This window comes from Folsomia candida, unplaced genomic scaffold, assembly GCF_002217175.1.
Source record: "Folsomia candida strain VU population unplaced genomic scaffold, ASM221717v1 Fcan01_Sc014, whole genome shotgun sequence".
Taxonomy (NCBI): domain Eukaryota; kingdom Metazoa; phylum Arthropoda; class Collembola; order Entomobryomorpha; family Isotomidae; genus Folsomia; species Folsomia candida.
The window spans coordinates 2,189,353-2,210,874 of NW_019091206.1; the positions used below are offsets into that span (position 1 = coordinate 2,189,353).

The window sequence follows — 21,522 nt, forward strand, 5'->3', positions numbered from 1 at the left end:
ACTTACATATGACCCGACCGAATATCAAGTGTACAAAATTTCAAGTCGATAGAATGTGTTTAAAGAGAGTTATCGTGCGTACAGACAGACGGACGGACAGACAGACATCTTGACAAATCTATAAGGCCATCTTAAAAGGCCTAAAAACATGCCAAAAATCCAGTTTATTTTATTATAGATGCATGACTTTTACGCACGAGTGACATAATCCGCAGAAAAAAAGTTGGTATTATTCTCACCACTAAACTAACGCGGCATGATTTATCATCCCGTTTTGTCCATCGTTTTTTCTTCCATTTTCTGATTTATAGCGTCTTCCTCTCCCGACTTCCCCCCACTTTCCCATCCTCTGAATGAACCTTTGACACTTTTTTTTGTGACGGACGTATCAAGAAAAGGACGGATTTAGCGAACAAAAAAGAGCACAACAATGAAGTCAAAGTTCAGAAAGATCGTCCAACTCAAATTGGTGGGCATTATTATTGCATAAATTTTGGTCGTGCTCACGTCAACTTACAATTACAAATATTATGTTACATAATTTTGGAAAAAAGTAAAATTTGGAATTATGAGGCAATTCACACAGAGACTCCTCAATGTTACCTCCTCTTCGGATGCAAATAAGTATGTATCTCTATCAAATCTGAGCTTTAGCAAATCGTACTATTTGCAAATTTCATACTACATAAATTTGCAATCGAAATTTGGGATCATTGGCATTAGTTTGCTCAAATCTGAGAGCATTTGAGTTGGGAGACCTCCATTCTTAGTACTAACGAAATTTTGAGATGTGAAATTCAAAAATATATTCCATCTGCCATCTGCGAAATACACATTTCCAAGCATTTTTTCATTCAAATATAGTTTCTTATTAGTTCCTCATTGATAAAATCTTACAAAATTTCATTTTGTAAATATTTAATAACAATTCCCAATATAATTTTCGAAAAAAACCTAATGTAAAATTTGGGATAAAGATTTGCCCACCAGTCAACTTGTAAGATCACGATCTCAGAAATTTATTTGGCATACAAAAAATTTCAAGAAGTATTAGTTGCGTTAAAGTCTCACAAAATTCCTTTGGCTTGAATATCCCCATCGGACGCACTTTAATTACTTGCTCCCCGGCAAACCTTTCACTTTCTCCCGTCATATTTTCCCCGGATCCGATTTTGACGGGTTGAACAGCAGCAGCATGAACACACTTGCTAATTTGTGGATCGGCGCACCACTGGTTCGCAAAATATGCGCACCGAACCACACCGCGAACCACACCCGGTGTGGATCGCGGTGTGGTGCGCTGGGTTTTCGGCTTTTGCTGGTGTGGTTCGCGGTGTGGTGCGCTGGTTCGTAGCTGTGGTTCGCGGTGCGGTGCGCTGGTTCGTAGCTGTGGTTCGCGGTGTGGTGCGCTGGCTCGGAGGTGCGGTTCGCTATTGTTAATCGCAAATGAACCTTTAAACCTTTGGCACCATTTTAAGCTCTGGTAAAAATTTGGCTCAAGAATGATTCAGTATTTCGTTTTGGCCGTTTTTTTTACTTGCAGTGTTCAAAATTGTCCAATAAGACAATTTGTCTATTTGCTAGAGCTTCTGTATTCATGCCGTTTTGGTAAATGCATTTTCAGATACAATGTGCTTTCAATTTTGGGAAATGTAATTCGCAATACCACGAAATTTGAGGATAGCCTTTTACTAAATATGTGGTATTATATACGAACACATGCAAACAAATATATCTTACGTATATATCTTGAGAAATCAATCATAAATTCTCTAAATCGTGCCGTGTCATACTGTGTATACTTAATATGCTCAAACTGAACAGGAATAGCATCTTCCAATAAATAATCCAGCAATACATTTTGGAGCTCCGAACTTTGAGGTCCAAAAGTGGTTAAAACCATTTTTGGACTGCTATTTTGGCCGGTAGTTACAACCACCACGAAACACTGGAATAATTATACAAATATATTTACTATACAAAATAATAAAATGTTCCATTCTGAATTGATAAAACTGGTGAAAATGTGAAAATGTAGAATTTTAATAATTATGTATGGGGAAAGTTTTTTACAAGTCACAGTATTGTTTAAACATAACATGTGTGTTTGTCGTATCTTTAAGCAGTCAGTGAACCATTGGTTCGCAAAAAATGCGCACCGAACCACACCGCGAGCCACACCCGGTGTGGATCGCGGTGTGGTGCGCTGGGTTTTCGACTTTCGCTGGTGTGGTTCGCGGTGTGGTGCGCTGGGTTTTAGGCTTTTGCTGGTGTGGTTCGCGGTGTGGTGCGCTAAGTTTAAGACTTGGCTGGTGTGGTTCGCGGTGTGGTGCGCTAAGTTTCCGACTTGGCCGGTGTGGTTCGCGGTGTGGTGCGCTGACCCAAACTAGCAAGTCTGAGCATGAAACATATTTTTTGGAAAGGACAGGAAAAAAGAGAAAGCGGAAGGAAGTTGCCGATGATGACGACTAAGAGAAGACTGCCGGATGATAATCATCGTCGCAACGGCATTTCTTCAAAGTGAAGCATTGAACATACATTCATATAGAACATGTAGAGTAATAAGAATGCATAAGCCACATTGAGACCCGGAGAACCGATAACGCTGGACGGCGTGGTTTTCGACCCCTCCCACTCATCGCCAGCCAATCAGAAAAGTTTTTAGATTAAATATTATTTATTATATCTGTCTTAAATTTTTGGAGTTCAACTTTGTCGAAAATGCAGTAAATTGTACAGGTTGGACGCCAAAATCGAAACAAACGTATATTTGTTATTGTTTAATAAGCTGAAAAAACTGAAAGGCTATAGGGAAAAAGTGCGAAAACCTTGCCATCGTCTGCTATTGGCTCTCAACGTGGCTTACGCATCCTTATGGAGTTAAACCTTCTAGGTCTCCTTTAGGAGGCTTATTCATTTTTCTCTGAAAGTGAAGAAGGAAGTGGATTTCGGATGGATCCAGTGTTTCGTTGTAAACGTCCAAAACTACGCTTAGAAAACCGTCCAAAAACGCAAAAGTGTCCAAAATAATTTTAGACACTGTCAAAAATCGTCGAACATTTGAAAAAGGGGCTAAACGTTACAAGTCCCGCATTAACGGCTTTTTTGACATGTTTCTTTTTATGAGAAATTAACAAATTTTCAAAACCATGCTGTGTATTTTATAGAAAAATGCTCAAAATTAATGAGAGATTGCGAGAGATTTATACGTTACCGGATTATTAAAGGATTCAAAACTAAAGAACTTGTAACATTGACCATATTTTCTAGTTTGGACACTTTTGGACATTTTGGACTTCCAAAATTCGATGTCCAAAACTGATTAAACCCGGTTTTGAACGGTGGTTAAAACCACAGCGAAACCCTGGTGAGTTCTTATTCTCTCTCACTATGCGATGACGCCAGCGGTCTCGCTCCGATTTTGATGAAACTTTGATAATTATGTAGCCCTAGGTAAATAATTGAACACATGTTTCGGGATTTTTCATAATGCTCATCAGTTTTTAAAAAAGTTATGATAGCATAAGTGAAGTTTTTCTATTTTGGTTTTTGAGGTAGAAAAATACTAATTTTCAGTCACTTATGCTATCATAACTTTTTTTAAAACTGAGCAGGGTTTTTGGGGTATTAGGGTTTTGCGGGAATTGGTGGGTTTTGGGTAGCAAATTTGAGCAATACCCACGGGTAGTCGGGGTTTTTAAATTTTATAAAGTATAACAGGGCTTACTAAAAATTCTAAAAATTAATTCGTTATTAACATTTAATTAGTAAGCAGCTTCGTTGCGAAATTTCTGAAAAAGCAGATTGTTTTCAAAACTTAATATATGAGTCATTTACTCTGATGTACTGTCAGCAGGCAGTAAAAGTCAGGCGTAAAAGGAGATGGGCGATCCATGAAAAGGTCACCCACATACCACGTAACAAAACAAAATCAAACTTTGCCAGTATTTAGAAAAAAATAATAGAAAATTATTTTTCCTATAAAATTTTTCAATATTTCACCTCGGTGACCTGTTATTAAAGGTGAAACTCATTAATGGAAATACGTTGTTTGTCTGTATAAGACCACGCTTTTAGTCAAATTTAGTGGTTTATTAGGCTGGGAATTACAAGTTGACAATGTGTACCATATTTCTGACAATTTTTAAAAATTTTAACACCACAAACAATGCAGAAATCAAGGGATTTCGGTGGAACTAGATTTCGGGCTGGCGGAGGAGAAGAGGCGTGATTTGGCGATCGCGCCTCGGAGGGCCACAATAATAAAATATTATTTCACACCAGTCTATTCTATTTTGACGTAAAAGTCATTCAATTTCGTATAAGTTGTACGTCAAAACAAAAATAAACTGGTGCTAAATAATATTTAGTGTAGCCCTCCGCGCTCCCAACCAAATAACCTAGCTTCCTCCGCGAATCCGAAATCTAGTTCCACCGAAATCCCTTGTTTTCTGCATTGTTTATGGTGATTGAGTTTACAAAATTGGTACACATATGGTTCACATTGTCAACTTTCGATTCCCAGCGCAATAATCCCGATCCCTCACTGGATTAAGGTACTAATTTTTTTGTTACGTGCTATGTGGGTGACCTTTTCATGGATCGCCCATCTCCTTTTACGCCTGACTTTTACTTGCCTGCTGACAGTACTCGTATATGACGGAACCATCTGAATTATTAATTAATAAGTAATAATTTCAAATTTTAAGAATTTAAATTTTTGGCGTTACTTCTTCTCATTTTGTGAGTAAATAAATTTAATGGAAAATCCTGTTTCTTTAGATATTTCCTTATCTTAAATGGTTTCTAAAATTATACAAATTCAGTGTTATGCACAAATACAAATTTTTGGGAACAAGAGTTAATGATTTTTAACATTTTCAGAAATATTGAGGAATATTTAACAGAAAATAAAATGCGAGTTGAAGTCAAAGCATGACATGAAATATTATTTTGCACTAATTCAAGTTGTAACGTAACAAAAATTTGAGAGCTAATTTTCTTCAGAAATATTTTTAACATTTCGTAAAAGTTTAAAGAATTTATGGCTTTTACAATGTTACCAAGCCCTTCATGAATTGCTTCACTGTAGTGGTCGCAACGGTTCTCGGTTCTCATAGAACCGAACCGGAACCGATGGCTCCGGTTTATACTGAGAACCGAACCGAACCGAAACTTTTATTACCGGTTCGGTTCCGGTTCCAAGTCTTTGAGAACCGAACCGAACCGGCCGGTTCGGGGTGAACCGAACCTCATACATAAATCAATTAGGGAAACTTTTCCGAATTTCCCGAACTACACCTTCTAGTTTCCAAATGAAACTTTTCACCCCTAAAGTTTCCAAAATGAAATTTTGACTTGGCTGCACCCTCAAAGTTTCCCAAGTGAAATTTTGTATAGTTACACCCCCAACGTTTCCAAAATATAATTTTACCTTGATGACACCCCCAACGTTTCCAAAATGAATTTTTGACTTGGTCACACCCCCAAAGTTCCCAGAATGGAATTTTGACTTGGTTACACCCCCAAAGTTCCAAAAATGGAATTTTGACTTGGTTACACCCCCAACGTTTCCAAAATGGAATTTTGACTTGGTTACATCCAAAACTTGGAATTGTTTTCTAACTTCAATAACTGGATTTGCAGTTGACATGCATTAGAATTTACTTGTTTAAATATAGATAAGTTATTGACTTGTATGTGAAATTTCATCAAAAAAACGTCAATTAGAATTGTTTGTTGCTTATTGCATCTTGATAACACTACCGGTTTGATCCGAACCGCCGGTTCGATCACGGTTCTGGCCGGTTCCGGTTCGGTTCCAGTTAAAAAAAGTTCGGTTCTGTTTCGGTTCTTTAATTCCGGTTCTCGGTTCCAAACCGGTTCTTCCAAGAACCGAACCGAACAGAACCGTTGAGACCACTACTTCACTGTTTACTTACGCAAATAATCGTAAAATTTGTATGGTTTTGTTTAGTTACAATTCAGTGTCATCTAAAAAAACTCGATAGTAAATTATGTAACTCATTTTTAGATGTTTATAAGAAAAATATGCAAATTTTAATCCATGTTTTTTCGAATCTCACCATTTTTAAGGTGCAACCGGGTCCAGGCGGAAATACGAAACTGAAAGACGGAGGAAATTACACCTGCACAGCCACCAACGCGCACGGGAGTGAAAGCGTGGTTTACGCGGTGACAGTGCAAACCCCGCCGGAAGCACCCATCCTTCACGTCATCGAGGTCGGATACACGTCCTTGAAGGTCGTCTGGTCTACGCCACACTCGGGCGGGAGCCAGGTCAAAGGTCAGATAACGATATTGCTAAAAAATTTCAGAAACAAAAAATCCTGCCAATTAAAATCAGTTTTTAATATTTGGACGCCATTATTTAATTTATATTTCTTTGAGTATTTAAAGTAAAGTTAGATCAGGTGTTAACTTGCCACAATTTGCAATTCTTTTTTGCAAGCAATTATACTAAACTGGCGGAAAGTTTTGGTCGACGTTAAAAATTGGATTTAACTTTTATGCGAATTTTATTGCGAATTTATTTTTTTAATATAATAATTTCGCAGAAAAAAAAATCCTGTAAAATTTACACATCTTTATTTAATTTATATGCTTTCTACTATTTAAGATAAAATTGAGATAAAATGACGATGTCACAATTTGTGAAATTTTTGCAAACGTGTCGAAATCCTCCAAACCTAGTTTAGTTATAAAACTTTTTCTAATTTCGTACAGAATTTTTGCAAATTCATGATTATGCATATTAATTAACTAAATATGTTCCTAAATAAGAGCTAGTTTTCCTCCCAGGTTATTTGGTGAACTACCGTCGAGATGGGGGCGACTGGGAGGAGGCGGAGGTTGGCCCACGTGCGACGGGGCACACGCTGCAGCCGCTCCTCTGCGGATCCACCTACCAACTCTACATCACCGCCACCAACAAAATCGGCTCCTGTCCGGCCTCAGATATGTTGACCCGCAGCACTAAAGGCAGTGGTGAGGAAAATTTTGAAATATAAGTAATTTAGAAAAATATGGGTCTCCAAATTTTGGAAATACGTCTTTGGTGCATTTTTATTTTTATTTTATTTTATTTTTACTTACAAATTTTGAAATTTTGAAAGTCGATTTTTGAAGCATAGTTTATGAAAACTCCTAAATTCCGCAAATACGTATGGATGATGCATCTATTTATGCGATTTTGATACACCAGAATTTGAAAATATTTGTTTCGACGGTTTGATTAGGGAAAAATTTAGTAGTGTTGCCGATGAGGTGAGGTGAGGCGAGTTTTGTGACAACTCAAAAATTAATATCGGGTTCAAAATCGTTAATCGTTATCGTTAATAAAATCGGGTCCGGCCCGGCCTCAGATATTTTAACCCGCAGCACGAAAGGCAGTGGTGAGGAAAATTTTGAAAATTAGTTTTTGAAAATATTGGCACTCAAAATAATGCCGCTCAAAATATTGCCGCTCGAAACATGCCGTTTAGGTCACTAACACATCTGTTCATAATTTAACTATATAGAATATTTAAACATTTGTTTTTGACGGTTTAATTATAAAAACTTTGTATTGTGATGAACAACGAATTACAAATATTTTTCAATATTTATGGGTTATCATAAATACGATATTTTGTAAATATTTCGGCCATTTTTTAGTATATGATTTTTCAATGATTTCATGAAAAAGTTTAAGCATGCAACATCCCTACAAATAATTTCCGAAAAAATTAATCTTTTCAGTTACAAATTCATTCTGTATTTTTAGCTAAAATCTTTATGATCTACTTTATCCAAAATTAAAGTATTAATTTAATTTCTGCAAAAATATAAAATAGAGCTGAGTTTTCTGCAATTTCGCAATTTTGCCTTGGTGGGTGCTTATTTTGTTACCAACTTATTTTGGCCATGTTGATAATTTATTCATAATTTAGTTCCTTTAAAGAGGCCGTTTTAACATTTTCATATTTAATTTCTTAAAATTCTGTAAAAATTGTATAAAAATTTCCAGCCCCCATTTCGCCCAAGAAGGAGGAAGCCCTTCTCTCGAACCACTCGACGATCGTGGTGCGTCTGGACCTTTGGAAAGACGCCGGCTGCTCCATTCTCAGATTCATGATTGAGTACAAACAGTCCTAAAAGAAAAGCTGGATGCGAATCCCAGCCGAGCTTAATGTAAGCCCGCAAATACATAAATTCATGATTTTTTTTGCACAGTTGCATATTATATTGTGCACAAAACTCAATCGCAATTGCCAAAATAATCATTGGCATAAATCTGTATACAATCTTGTATTTGAAAGAATTTGTATGAAAACCTTTGCTAAATCTTATTTGCGACAACTAAATATGTATGTTTGCAGATGTATATTGTACATTTTACATTTTAGGATAAATATTTGCATGCGAAATTTTTCAAATCCATGTTACGAATTGATTTCAAGTCGAGTTTGCACTTTTTATTCCAAAATTATTTGCAATTCCACTGGTTTAACGCCAGTTTGCAAGTAAAAAAACCCGTGTAATTAAGAAATACGGCCGAGATTTTAAAATTCGGGATGTGGGTATTTTTTTGAATCTGGATCAAACAAATCACCTTTGAGAGTGCGGAAAATTATGATTTACGAAATTTACTCGTGTGATGTGATTAACTGAAAAGTAATCAGGAACAAACTATTTTCGTCACCTGTATTTTGGCCAATAATTTACTTATAAGTTTACAGTTAATACATTTTATTGTCAGGGTTCTGCCAAGTCGTACACGCTGACGGGGCTGCACGCCAACACGCGGTACGACATTCGCGTCACGGGCGGAAACCATGCCGGCGACACGTTGGCCAAATACGAATTTCTCACCGGATCACTTCCCCCACAGGCCACCACCAGTCACGGTAACGGCAAGGAAATTATTATATTTTACTCAAGCTACTGTTGGTTCTGCTGCGAGAGTTGGAATCCATCGCCGATTTACATTAGCCGAATGAGCGGATCGCATTAGGTGTTCTGACTTATCTAATACCAGTTTATTTACTTTGGCGTAAAAATCGTTCAATTTTGTGTCTGGAATTGAGAAAATTAAATGATTTTCACGTCAAAATAAAATAACTGGTATTAAATAATTTATAACACCTTATGCGATTCGACTCATTCGGCTAATGTAAATCGGCGATGGATTCCAACTCTCGCAGCAGAACCAACAGTAAATAAATAAACCGTAGTAACGTTAGAAGTAGCTCACCCTGGAATAATTAGTTGCACATAATTTTGCATCAAAGGTGCAAAATAAGCGGATAAAATAGATGCATAATTTTTATATAATTTTGCACCAATGGTACAAAATAAACGGGAAATAAAAGAAATTTAGTATAATATTGCACCAATGGTGCAGCCGAAATGGTTAAAATTGGGACTAAATTTTGACACGATTTCGAGGTTAAGTTATGTCAGCCAAGGCTAACTAGAACTTTCAGTTAATCATAATCCTTGGTGCAGAATACATCGATTCCTCCAATTATTTCGCACTATTTTGCGTTAACGATTTTTTGGTACCAATTGTGCTAAAAATTATGGTTAAAATGGTCTTGGGACTTATTAATTAGCATCAATTGATGCAAAAAACTCGTGAACACACAGACAGACGGACGGACAAGAGGAATTCAATAGCTCTCATGCTACGCAGGGTGAGCTAATAATGTAAGAACAATTGGTATTTATCGCGGAATGGTGATAATAATAATTATTCACAAAATTTGGGTTTATTCTTCCCGGTAAATAATTGATTCCAGCATGGTAGCAAAGTACACTAATGTCTAAACTGTGAGAAATCCAGTATTAAAATTATACTAAGCGGTGTTCTAGGACTCTACAAATGTGGTCTTGATAAGTGATACTGAGTATGAATAGCTCGGTATTAAAGTTTTACTATATCGTTAACAAATTTTTATGAACCGGTATAGATAATTTTAATATAAAGCGGTAGTACCTTTAATTTAATAGTTTAATACCAAGAAATCAATACCTATCACTCAGCGTAGACAAATCTAATATCTATAATGTTAAATTAATTTTTAAACAAAATTAAATTCGGCATTAAAATTTGTCAATTATAATTTAATGTTTCAAACGTATATTTGTACCCCATTAAGCTGTGTAAATTTATTTACTTGATGGCTACAATTGGTGGTAATTTTTATTATCGGAGGGTAACAATAAATATGACCTTGCCACGGGCTGAATGAATTTCTCCTAGTAAAATATACATCCTTCAATAATTATCATAACCACCCGGTAACAACCGAACTCAATTTATGGTACCATGTCACTCCCTACTTGCTTCTTGACAAAATTGAAGTAAAATATAAATGAACTATATAAAAATCAAAATACATTAATTTTCCCGATTTTTATGGCGTGGTTTGATCCGCAGGTGGTGGAAAATACCGGGGAGAAAGTACTGGAGAAAGTCATGATGGTGAGAGTGCTTTTGGAGAAAACGAGGCGTCCACGCTGAGCACGTGGCTCCTGATCGTGTTCCCCTCCATCCTCGCACTCGCTATGGTCACCGCCGTCATCTCATTCTTCTGCTACTTCCGGAGGAAACGTAAGTTTATTACAGTAAAAAATAAATACAAATTTTGTCGAGGTTTGGTAAAAACTCTAATTTTTCAAAATTGTCAAAAATTTGGCATATTTTAATTTTAACTTAATCTCAAAAACTTGTTAAAATCGCGTATAATTCGAAAATAGACCTACTTACTTTATGTAGAACCAGGTTCAGTTGCCCGAACTTTATAAAATTCATTTGCATAAAATTTGCCACGTTTGCAGCAAAAACAATATTCGCACAAAATTTTTGGAGTTGAATTGGTTGAAAAAAATATTACAGTTTTTCAAAAGTGTAAAATTATCGAAATATTCAAAGTTTCAATAAAATATGCGTGCACTGACAATTTATATTTACAACGTGTGCGAGTTAAACGTCATGTGTGAAGTGTCTGGAATGTTGAAGTATAAATTTACTAGACGTAGATACCATTGGAATAACAGAAAAAATTAGCGAAAATTCGAACATTTAGCGTAAAAACTGGCTAAGTGTTCCCTAATTTTGATACTGATTATTTATCCACTAAAAATTACACAAATTTTAAGTTCTCATACACCACCAAAATCGTTACAGCACGAAAAAACGATATTAAATATATATTAATTAACCTAATGTCCATATTTTTGGAAATTTTATAACGGGTGTTTCATATTTTTGTAATATGAAATTAATTTTTTATGAAAATATAAATTGTTGATTTTATTAAAAAATTATTTCCAGGAATTTTGGGCATTTCACACCCCAAAAGGGTAATTGGTGACCACAATTACACCTGATCTGGTGATGGGACGTCCTACCTTGACCGTGGAGGAGGTCAAGGTCACGGTCAGGGCGGAATCATGTACGATGCAGCCACTCCGCATTACACGCTCGTCAAGGGGTCCCAAGGCCAAGGGTACCCGCCCGATTTGACGGCACAATACGCCACCAAAGTGAGAGACCTTGCAGAAGGTAAAGTAAAATTTGAGAAAAATTTGAAAATATAATTTTTGGACTTCAAAAAAATTTGAAAAATTAAAAAAAAATGATTTAACAACTAAATCTTTATCTTCGCTTGTCGAACTTTGAATACTTTACTTTGAGCATTATATTACCTTTTTGATCTTTTAGTACTTTAATACAATACAATTTTGAAACTTTTGGAAATTTTAAAGTTACAAAAAATATCGTTCAAAAACTAGAAGCTGATCTTTGCTTATCGAACTTTGATTACTTAAAGTTAAGCTTTATATGTACCTTTCTGATTTTTTATTATTTTAGTCACTCAAATAATAAATTTTCGGAGCTAAATAACTATTATTGCGAGATTGAAATAAATCGTGTGAAAAATATTTCCGTATTGTTCTCCGTGCTCCTAAATATTGTAAATTTTTATAATAAATTCAAAATTTCTCCTTTATACTCGTTGGTAAATTTTGAATACTTAATGTTCGGCACCATATTCACCTTTTCGAGTTTTTAATATTTTAATAATTCAAATAATTAATTATTGAGACCAAATCGACACATTACGAGATTGAAGTAAATCGTATGAAAAATATTTCCGTATTGTTCTCCGTTCTTCTAAATGATGTAAATTTTTCCTATAAATTCAAAATTTCTCGAACCATTTTTTTCAAACCCCGTCAAATATGAATTTATTTTTTAAAAAATCTTGCAAATTACTTTAAATTCACAAATCCGATATGTTAATAAGAGAGTTTTTTTTGTACTACAATTTTTGAAATTTGGCACTATTTATTTATTTAGCGATGGACACATCAAGTCCATCTTCACATTTACGTAGATAAGCATAACAAACTAATTCCACGAAGAAGAGAGAAACATGAAGTTAAAAAAAAACACGAATTTCGCCACTTTATTAAGTACGTTTTACAATGGTTTATTTGCAACGCAGCCCATCCTCCTTTTCAACTTAATTATGCCACGATGTTCATCTGATTCTCATCGCAGAATTATTAATGCGATTACAACAACCGCACTTTATGTACCGTGCATACTTTCACTTCGAACACAGTCATTATTCGCCCTCTTACCCGTTTAAAATTTCACGAAATTTATGACACCACATTGTAAATTGTGGAATCGTCATGATATGAACTTACCGAAACCTGTGCCAACTTTCACTTTCACCGAATCATACATTGTTCAGGATCACGGAGAAATTGTTCAAGAGAAAGCCACTAACTTTGGTATGAATGTAGACCAATGTGAGCGAAAGTAGAGTGAAAGTCGCGTATTCTCATGAAATTAAGTGATCCATCACGTGATTTATTTTTTTATTAAGGGAAACAACAACATTTCTTGTAATTGCCATGTTAAATTTTCCATCTGCATCAATTTTACCTAAAATTTACTAGGCAAATTATTTATTTTTCGAAAAATTCCAAATCAAGGTCACACAAAATCTTAGGATTCAAGTACTCCGTTAAATAATACCTAAAATTCTACGTCGGACAAAATTTTCCAAATTAATTAAAATAACAGCCCACAGAAATTGTATTTTTTTATTAAAAACGTAACAACAATTCATACAAATTCCATCTTAAAATTCCAAACGACAGATGGTACATCTGAAGTTTATGAAGGGAATTATTTTTGTGCAAAATTCAAAAACAGGTATTGAAGTTCCACAAAAACTTGTTTAAGTCTGCGTCGGTAGTGATGGTAATCCGTAACCGATCCTATCCTAGGATCGTAAAAACTCGGATAGGATCGGATTTTCACACGGATCGGATAGAGGATCCGAGGACCAGACAATCCGATCCGATCCTAACCGATGAGATCCTAGGATCACACAGGATCCTCGGATCATCCGATGTAAACTCGTTTCACATTTGGTGAGTTCATCACATGGCGTACATTACCCGAATCAGCCGAATTATCCTATTATTTTACACCAGTTATTTTTATTTTGGCGTTCAAATTATTCAATTTAGTATGATTTCAACGCCAAAATAAAAATAACTGGTGTAAAATAATAGGATAATTCGGCTGATTCGGGTAATGTACGCCATGTGATGAACTCACCAAAAACCGTTCCAATAAATAAAGAAAAGCAGCTGGTAAAGTATTTCCATAGTTAGACACAAGGTGTCTCACACATATCATCCGCGGATATCCTAGGATCGGATCGCATCGGATTTCGAGTAGAACCGGGAGCCGATCCGATCCTAAAGCGAGCAAATCCGATCCGATCCGATCCTGTATTTATCCGATCCTATCCTACGGATCGGTTAATTTAGGATACGGATTACCATCCCTAGCGTAATCTGATAATAAAGTAATGGCACGGAATGAAATGGCATTATTAGTTTAGCCCTCCCCGCACCAGGGTAAGGAAAACCCCGGGGTTTTGCTATTGAAAACCCATACCCCGGGGTTTTACCTGGGTTTGGCGGGTAGTCGGGGTAGTCGGGGCTTTGGGGGCAAACTGAGTCAGTGTCTCATGAATTAAGTTTAGAAATTAATTTTAAAAATCAGTTTTTCAGTAATTTCACAATAAAACTGTTATTAATTATAGTTTAATACGTAATTAATTTGTCGAATTGCTAGTAATGCCCTATTATCATATTTTGAAAAATTTGAAAACCCCGACTACCCGTGGGTATTGCTCAAATTTGCTACCCCAAAACCCACAAAACCCGCAATACCCAAATACCCCAAAAACCCGGGGTAGCATACCCCGGGTCAAACACGACGAAAAACTTCCTCCTACTCGACGACAACTAAATGGGGATGTGTTACTTGGTAGTCATATGGTTTTCAGGATGGGAATGAAATGAACTGAGGCAGAATTTTTCCATGAATTTTAGTAGCACGTGTGAAGATATACACGTGTCAAAGATGAGGGGAGATACATATTTGGCAAATTTGGGGAAATTTAGTTTATAAGAATTTTGCGTTGCGAATTTAATTTATATGAATGTATGGATTGAAGGGGTGCTCATGAAATTTCGAACATGCAATCTAATAGGAGGGACAAAAATAAATTTACAAGTTTTCTGCAATATTGACATTTGCGAAATATGAAAATATTGAATACTTAAATAAACGGTAAATTTGCGAAAATTCCGAGTTTTGTGCGTCGGATATGAAAAAAGCTTGAATTGTGTCGGAGATGAAATGTCATTTAAATAATTTTCATGAATGTACGAATTTGAAGAGGAGTTCATGTTGCATGTAATGAAATTTCCAACACGGTAAAAAAATGTAAGAAGAAGGAAAAAGTTTTTGCAATATTGATACCTTGAATTTTATTTATTGCGAAATTATGTACAAACATTTTAAAATTGCAAATTTGATTATTTTTTTTCTACAAAATTTGCAGACTATGGAGATGACGTGTGTCCGTATGCGACCTTGCAACTTCCCGAGAACTCACCGACACGTCCCCTGCTCACGAAAAGGCTGGGCGGCAGTGGGGGTTTCCACACGGGGGACATGAAATGATGCCGATTTCTGAAATCCCCGTTCAAAAATACATCTAAAACGGTGGAAACGAAAAATTCGACACGTTTGACCGTTGGCGTCATCACCGTGGCGCCGTGACCTTACGACCTACAACACCCATCTTCGAACTCATCCCGTCCCCAAAAATTAGAAACACTTTGGCGAAAATCGGATGCCGAAATTCGATTCCGTTCTAAAGTTATCGTGGATACGGACGGACGGACAAGACATTTCCATAAAGGGGTTTTCACCCCTTAATAATATCCACCAAAAAATGCTCGAAAATGCCAAGCAAATGTGCAAATAATACTGCAATTTTTCAATATACTTGATTAATAAATTGTTGTGCTATTTTATGGTATTTTTCTCACCATCTTAGTAATATTTTAATATCAAACGATTTTTCGGTTTTTAATATGAAAAATGAATGAATGTTTTTAAACCCTGGTAATTTCGACAGGATGCCGAATACCTGAAGTCTGGCCGATTAAGCAATAAAGTTGTTGGTGACGATGAGGACGCGGAAGTGACCCAGATCCTGGCCATGCACCTGCCCACACTCGAGTACGACGCCACCGGCGCAAATGATGGCGAAATTTCGCCAAAATATAACCACCCCCACAACCTATACTTCTCCCACAACGACTACGTTTCGCAATAGCAAGGACAACAAATCATTTTGCAACAACAACAATATCAAGAACAACAATTTGCCACGTTTAGACGCCGAAATAGACGGGGTAAAAAATCTTGGCAAGATTTGCAATGGAAAAAGATGAGGAAAATTGATGGTTAGGTTGGAATATTACACTCTAAATAAAATCATTACCAAATCATTACCAAAATGCACATGTATATGACTCTGCAGAAACGGTAATAATAACCACCAGCTGGTAAAGAAATTGATTGAACCCGAAGTGGTAATAAAGAACACTTTTTGGGATAAAATTAATACCATGATGTATGAGAGATGCACTACAATGTGTAGTAAAATGTCTACCGCCTGGTAATAAACCATACCACTTTGTGCACGGAGTGCTATTCATACCGGTATTAATGCTTTGTGTTATGTATACCCCATTATTACCAAATGTTGTGCAGATTTCCACCGAAAAGAATAGATTTTTTGTTTTTCTTTACAATAATCTTTCAATCAATTATATTTATTGTAAAACAATGAGACATAATCACATAATTATAAAATTTAAGTATAATGCAAACTATGCAGTTACATACATACACATGTATTTATACATATTAACATGAAACTTAAATCGAACTAAATATTTTATAGTTTTGCCGTACACTTACCTTAAATTTTTGTTTCACTGAAAAACTAAACACAAAAGATTATTATTTTTATTATTTACTTGTTCCTATTAAGATGGTGCTCGATCACCATTTTGATAACTTATCAATGATAAGGCACCAACATATGATAATTTGATTTGATACTTACCTGATTCCAAAAATTCTATATAATTTCCATGAGTTTTTATCAGTTATTTTCCACGGGCATAATTGGATTAATTTCGCCGTGTCGACTTGAGTTGAGCTGAGCGGAAACTAAAACAAATGCGCACTGTTTAGCGTCTCACATTTCACACTAAATGTATTAAAATTCTTACCTATATGGTAATAAACTACACCAAAATGTAGGTCTCATCGGCACCACAACGGAAACAATTTGTACTACACTTTATTAAAATTATGGTAAAGAGTGTTATCCAAATTTGTAGGGTATAATTACCGACTCGTAGGAATTTATTACCAAAATCATATAGATAACTTAAAACATTGCGGTGGAAGGCTAGTTACTGGTTTGGTATTGATACGGTAATAACCCCGTATAATTTTTGTAGGACGCGTAATTACCAAGAGCTCGGTAAAGACGTTTATTAGGAATTCTTTACCAAGTTGCTAAGAGTGTACGAAATCCGAAAGTTTTTAGAAAATTTTACAAATGTTTCGAAGGAAAATTAGCAATTTTTCAATTATCAAAATTTTTATCCAATTTTTAAAATATTTTAAAATTTTAACATAAAATCGTCTCACATCGTTGAATATTTACAAAATATACGTGTTTTTCGGATAATAGCAGGAATATTTAGAAATATTTATATCAGAAAACTTAGAAATGTGTAAAATATTTTGAAACTTTGTGATCTATACGAGTTAAGAGAAACCTTGATTGACGATCAGTCCTTGTCAAATGAAAAAGTTGAAAAATAAATACATATCCGCGGTCTGATAATTACCTAAAAAATCCCTATTTTTATTATTCCCGGCACAGATCACGTCCCCACCTCGGAAGAACTGGAGTCCTCGTCTTCCTCCCTGGACGAGGAATCTTCCCCCACCAGGGGTCGCACCTCAGGTCGCGCCACTTACTGCGCGCGGCGCGCTCACCACCACCACCGCCATCACAAAAGTAGTAACAAGTCCACCTCGGGATCTTCAAATAGTGGGGGCGGCGGGGGGCAAATCATCCCGCGCGTCCGGTCCAGCTCTGGTTACTCCTCGCACACGGAGGAGACGTCTTTCACCACGAGGGAACAACGGCCCCCAAAATTTTCAGAGGAAAATTTTCGAAAATTTTCGAAAAACGTGGAGGATCAGCTTCTTCCCGGAAATGAGGAAGTTTCTGAAGCGAAAGCGTTTTCAATGAAACGAAATCAGAGAAAACAAAGGCAAAGTCGAAGTAAAAATAAGGGAGGGTTTCATATCGATGTTTGACACGAGTAGATGGGCACTTGGCCCCTTAAGAAAGTAAATTTAATGTGGAAATGTTTGCGATAATTTTGCAATTTCGAAGAGGAGCTTAAAGTCGGTTATAATTACATATATGTATCCCCATATTTGACAAAGGTACAAAGTTTGTGTAATTACACTAATTTTTGTGGGAATTTAATTAATGTCGTTAAGAAAGTGGCTTAATTATCTGTTTAACATTCTCTACTATGTATTATGTAAATGATACTGATGGATTTACAATTTTGAAATTATCAGATGAAATTATCAGATGAAATTATGAAATTTATAGAAAGTTTTATATACAACTTTTTATGAAAAAGTCTATTTATGAAATTTTGTGAATAATATAATAATATAATAATAATAGCCTTTATTATCCTCATTTACTAGTACTAGGGAATGCACAAAAATTGAGCATAGCACACTAGCCTATTTTCGTGAGCTTCCATCCTATTTAAGCCATTACTACTACCGTCAACGACGTCAAATTATAAATTTAACTAGATGAACAAAACAAAACTAACTCGCTACCTACTGGCGCGACTATGTTGGTTGCATACCAAGACTAGTAATGTTTGTAAAATTTAGATACATATAAGATAATCCAATATTTAACCAATTGACAAATTTTAATTAATAACTTACTTAAATTATAAATTGTGTTGGAAAAATGCACAAAAAACCAACTAAATTTTGAAATACAAACCAATTTTTGATTACCCAACCAACCGAGGAGTGAGGGACAGAGGCCGCGTGGTAATTCAGATTGTAAAAAAACACATTAAAATAAAGAATTAATAAACAAATTTTGACTGGAATAGTTGACCAGCTTGATAAAGAACGATTTTCGCACATTGCCAATTAAAATTAATGTTATTACCAATTAAATTTAGTTAAAATTAATATAATATAAATAAATTTAGGAGAGCTCGTGCAAGAGCAAATCCTCCTCGGTTGGCGCGCAGACGGGGAATGACTATTTTGAATTTTATAAATTTAAAAGAATTCACTTAATTATGTGAGTATTAAAATTTATAAAAAATATCCTTCTAAATTATGACCCTTCATATGTTAGATAAAGACTTTATCATAAAGTTATATAAAAAAACTATAAATGTGCTGTTATCAGATAAGATGGGTGGTTATCGCACGTTTTGTATAATTTTTACACGTGAAAATAAAATGTTATCAAATCATTCGAAACTAAAATATCCAACCAAAACTCTGGTATTGTTTCCGAAGTGAAAGTTCCCACTTTTCTGATGGAATTTCATTGATACTTATGGTTTATAGTGGAGTGATCGTGTCAGGTCACTGGAAAAATGAGATTGTCTCAATTTTGCATGTGTTTACCCCCGACGTCTCAATTCGCCTCGATCTTAGATAAATTCAGCTTGAAATTTTCAAGCTGAAAATAATTTTGCATCTCTGTATTTATCAACAAATTTTCAATTACAAAGTGCGAATTTATGACCGTGAGAAATAAACTGTGTTACCTTACCCCGACCGAACAATCCCTTTTAGTTAAGCTTTGTCTCAATTTGCCTCAGCTTCAAACAAGATATTTGAAGTTTTGCCCCCTCCATGGGGATGATACGAATTCGAAATTTGCAAAACAATTTTGCACAGATTGGCTCACAAAGTAAATAACCACGATCTAATCTCGGCGTAGTTTTTTTTACACAAGATTAAAGTGGGTGACGACAAAATTCGCAAGAAATGTTTATACGTAACGTGCTGAAAAAGGTATAAGTAATGGAAATTTCCATATTTATAGTGCATCTAAAGTGACCCTAGCTTTGCATATTCATCCTTATTAATTGTCACCACTTTAGTTTTGTCGCCCATACTTTTAAAAATAGAATAAGGGTATTTTATAATGGAATGTTTAGTTAAAAAGGTACATATTGTCGTCCAGATGGAGGTCGGAATGTAAAAACTACACGGTTATTCACGGTTATGTTATTTATGAGTTTTTTTATGCAAAAAATACTTTTAAGAATGAGAATAACGTCATTTTAAATAAATTGTGAAGAAAGGTATACTTAAAAAATGTGAAGCAAGATAGACTGGAAATAATTATTGTATGCATTATATAAATATATTGGAAATGATTTCGCGAATTTTTTTGTCTGCTCAAATTTTTGTTTAGTGCCAATTTTTTTGGAAAGAATAATATCCGCTTTGCCCAGTGTTTCGAGTGGAGTAACCACGTGCAAGAAACGGAAAGAAAGTGTTTTTTTGCAGGGATTTTGACCTGCATGAAATGCACGGCTGTAGAAACTCCGTCCCGCCGCTATCCTTGATAGGGCACGTGGCTAGATGGCGCATATTTCGTGCAGTTTCTTGCACCAGAGGTTGACGCCGCCGATCATACGCCGCCGAACTCCGGTGTATTTTACGCGCCACCGCCGCCGAAAAATTTGATTTTCAATTCTTTTCTCATTTCCACCCCGCCGAAAAATCACTATCCTTAGGGATAGTGGCAGACAATTTTTCATTTTCATGAAAACAATTTTCATGATCGGGATATTGCGTGTACTAGTACTACTAGTGGGCTGGGAATTCGGAGAAATAATGCAACAACACGATGCTATGCTACTGAGGTTCTACCCCTCCCTGCCTTTTGGTATTGTGTCCACTAAATGTGGTTTTATTAGAAGGGAGCTTGAATATATAATGTCGAAGGATTTTTACCTTCCAGGTTACTTGTCTCGAAAATAGTAGTTAAAACTCAACCAGCTGAACGCTCCTTAAAGCTAAGTCCTTCTGATCAACTTTTTCTACCGTAATCTCTTTCTCAGTCCGTGCCATGGCAAGCTTTTCCTGGAAGTAGACAGCTGGTTCATCATTTACCACCACCTTGATAGTAGTATATCTGTTTTTAGCATATCGCTTATCACACTAAATGCCAACATTATGGTCACCTCAAATCGACCACCTTGGTATACAATTTCAACACGAAAATTCGCCTTTGGGGTCAGGGATGAGAAGAAGGCATACTCTGGTTGACCCCATCCGCGAGAACTGTGACATATGTTGAAAACAGTGCGTCCTTCCGACCAGCGAGGATTCATATGGAATAGCGTATTCGACCCTTCTTTCACATTTATCGCGAATCTGGCGGCAGACACATGTTTTAAAAAACTCATTGCAAATACCTAATGCAATTTCTTACTAAACTGCCTGCAATACTTACTGGAATGGGTTTGCAGATATTTTTCCTTCAACCGTCAATCTAAAGCGAGAGCCATGGCTCCCCATATTCACCTTTGCGGAGGAGATAAGGAGTTTTCTAAACCAAAAGCAATGCACGGTATGAGTAATCAAATAGTATGAAGCTATTCCTCTTGACCTACCAAGAACGAAGGGTGCTTATCCATGATCAGTGTTCGAGGCATTGTGATAAATAAATTTCAAGGGAATACGGGGATGGAACTTTAGACAAAATTTATGCAGTCCAGCGGTGAATTGATACTGACGGCTGAGCAAATTGGTTTATGACAATTAATACGATTATGCGAATTAATGACGTCACTAGATAAGCAAAGAATTTTAATTTATAAAATAAAATCATTAAAACCCATATTCATTAAAACTCATGTTCACTAAAATCCATGAACTTAGATTACCCAACCATAACCCATGAGTTTAATTATGTAGGAAGTATGCTCAGATTCCTAATATATAGGAAT

General features: G+C 35.7%; 1 protein-coding gene across 1 annotated transcript; it reads right to left on the bottom strand.

The window, feature by feature from the left end:
• Positions 1-20,461: 20,461 nt before the first annotated feature.
• LOC110856106 lies at positions 20,462-21,117 on the bottom strand. Its single transcript, XM_022104547.1, has 3 exons — positions 21,027-21,117; positions 20,755-20,947; positions 20,462-20,689 (listed from the first exon to the last, which is right to left on the bottom strand). The coding sequence occupies exons 1-3, from the start codon at positions 21,089-21,091 to the stop codon at positions 20,555-20,557; spliced, it is 393 nt and encodes a 130-aa protein (XP_021960239.1). The 5' UTR covers positions 21,092-21,117; the 3' UTR covers positions 20,462-20,554.
• Between the last annotated feature and the right edge of the window lie 405 nt (positions 21,118-21,522).

Excerpts from the sequence above, each read along its gene's own strand:
- LOC110856106 (XM_022104547.1), bottom strand. The coding sequence starts at position 21,091 with ATGGGGAGCCATGGCTCTCGCTTTAGATTGACGGTTGAAGGAAAAATA. Across the intron at positions 20,948-21,026 it reads ATATCTGCAAACCCATTCCA|ATTCGCGATAAATGTGAAAG; the intron begins GTAAGTATTGCA and ends GTCTGCCGCCAG. Across the intron at positions 20,690-20,754 it reads ACCAAGGTGGTCGATTTGAG|GTGGTGGTAAATGATGAACC; the intron begins GTGACCATAATG and ends ACTACTATCAAG.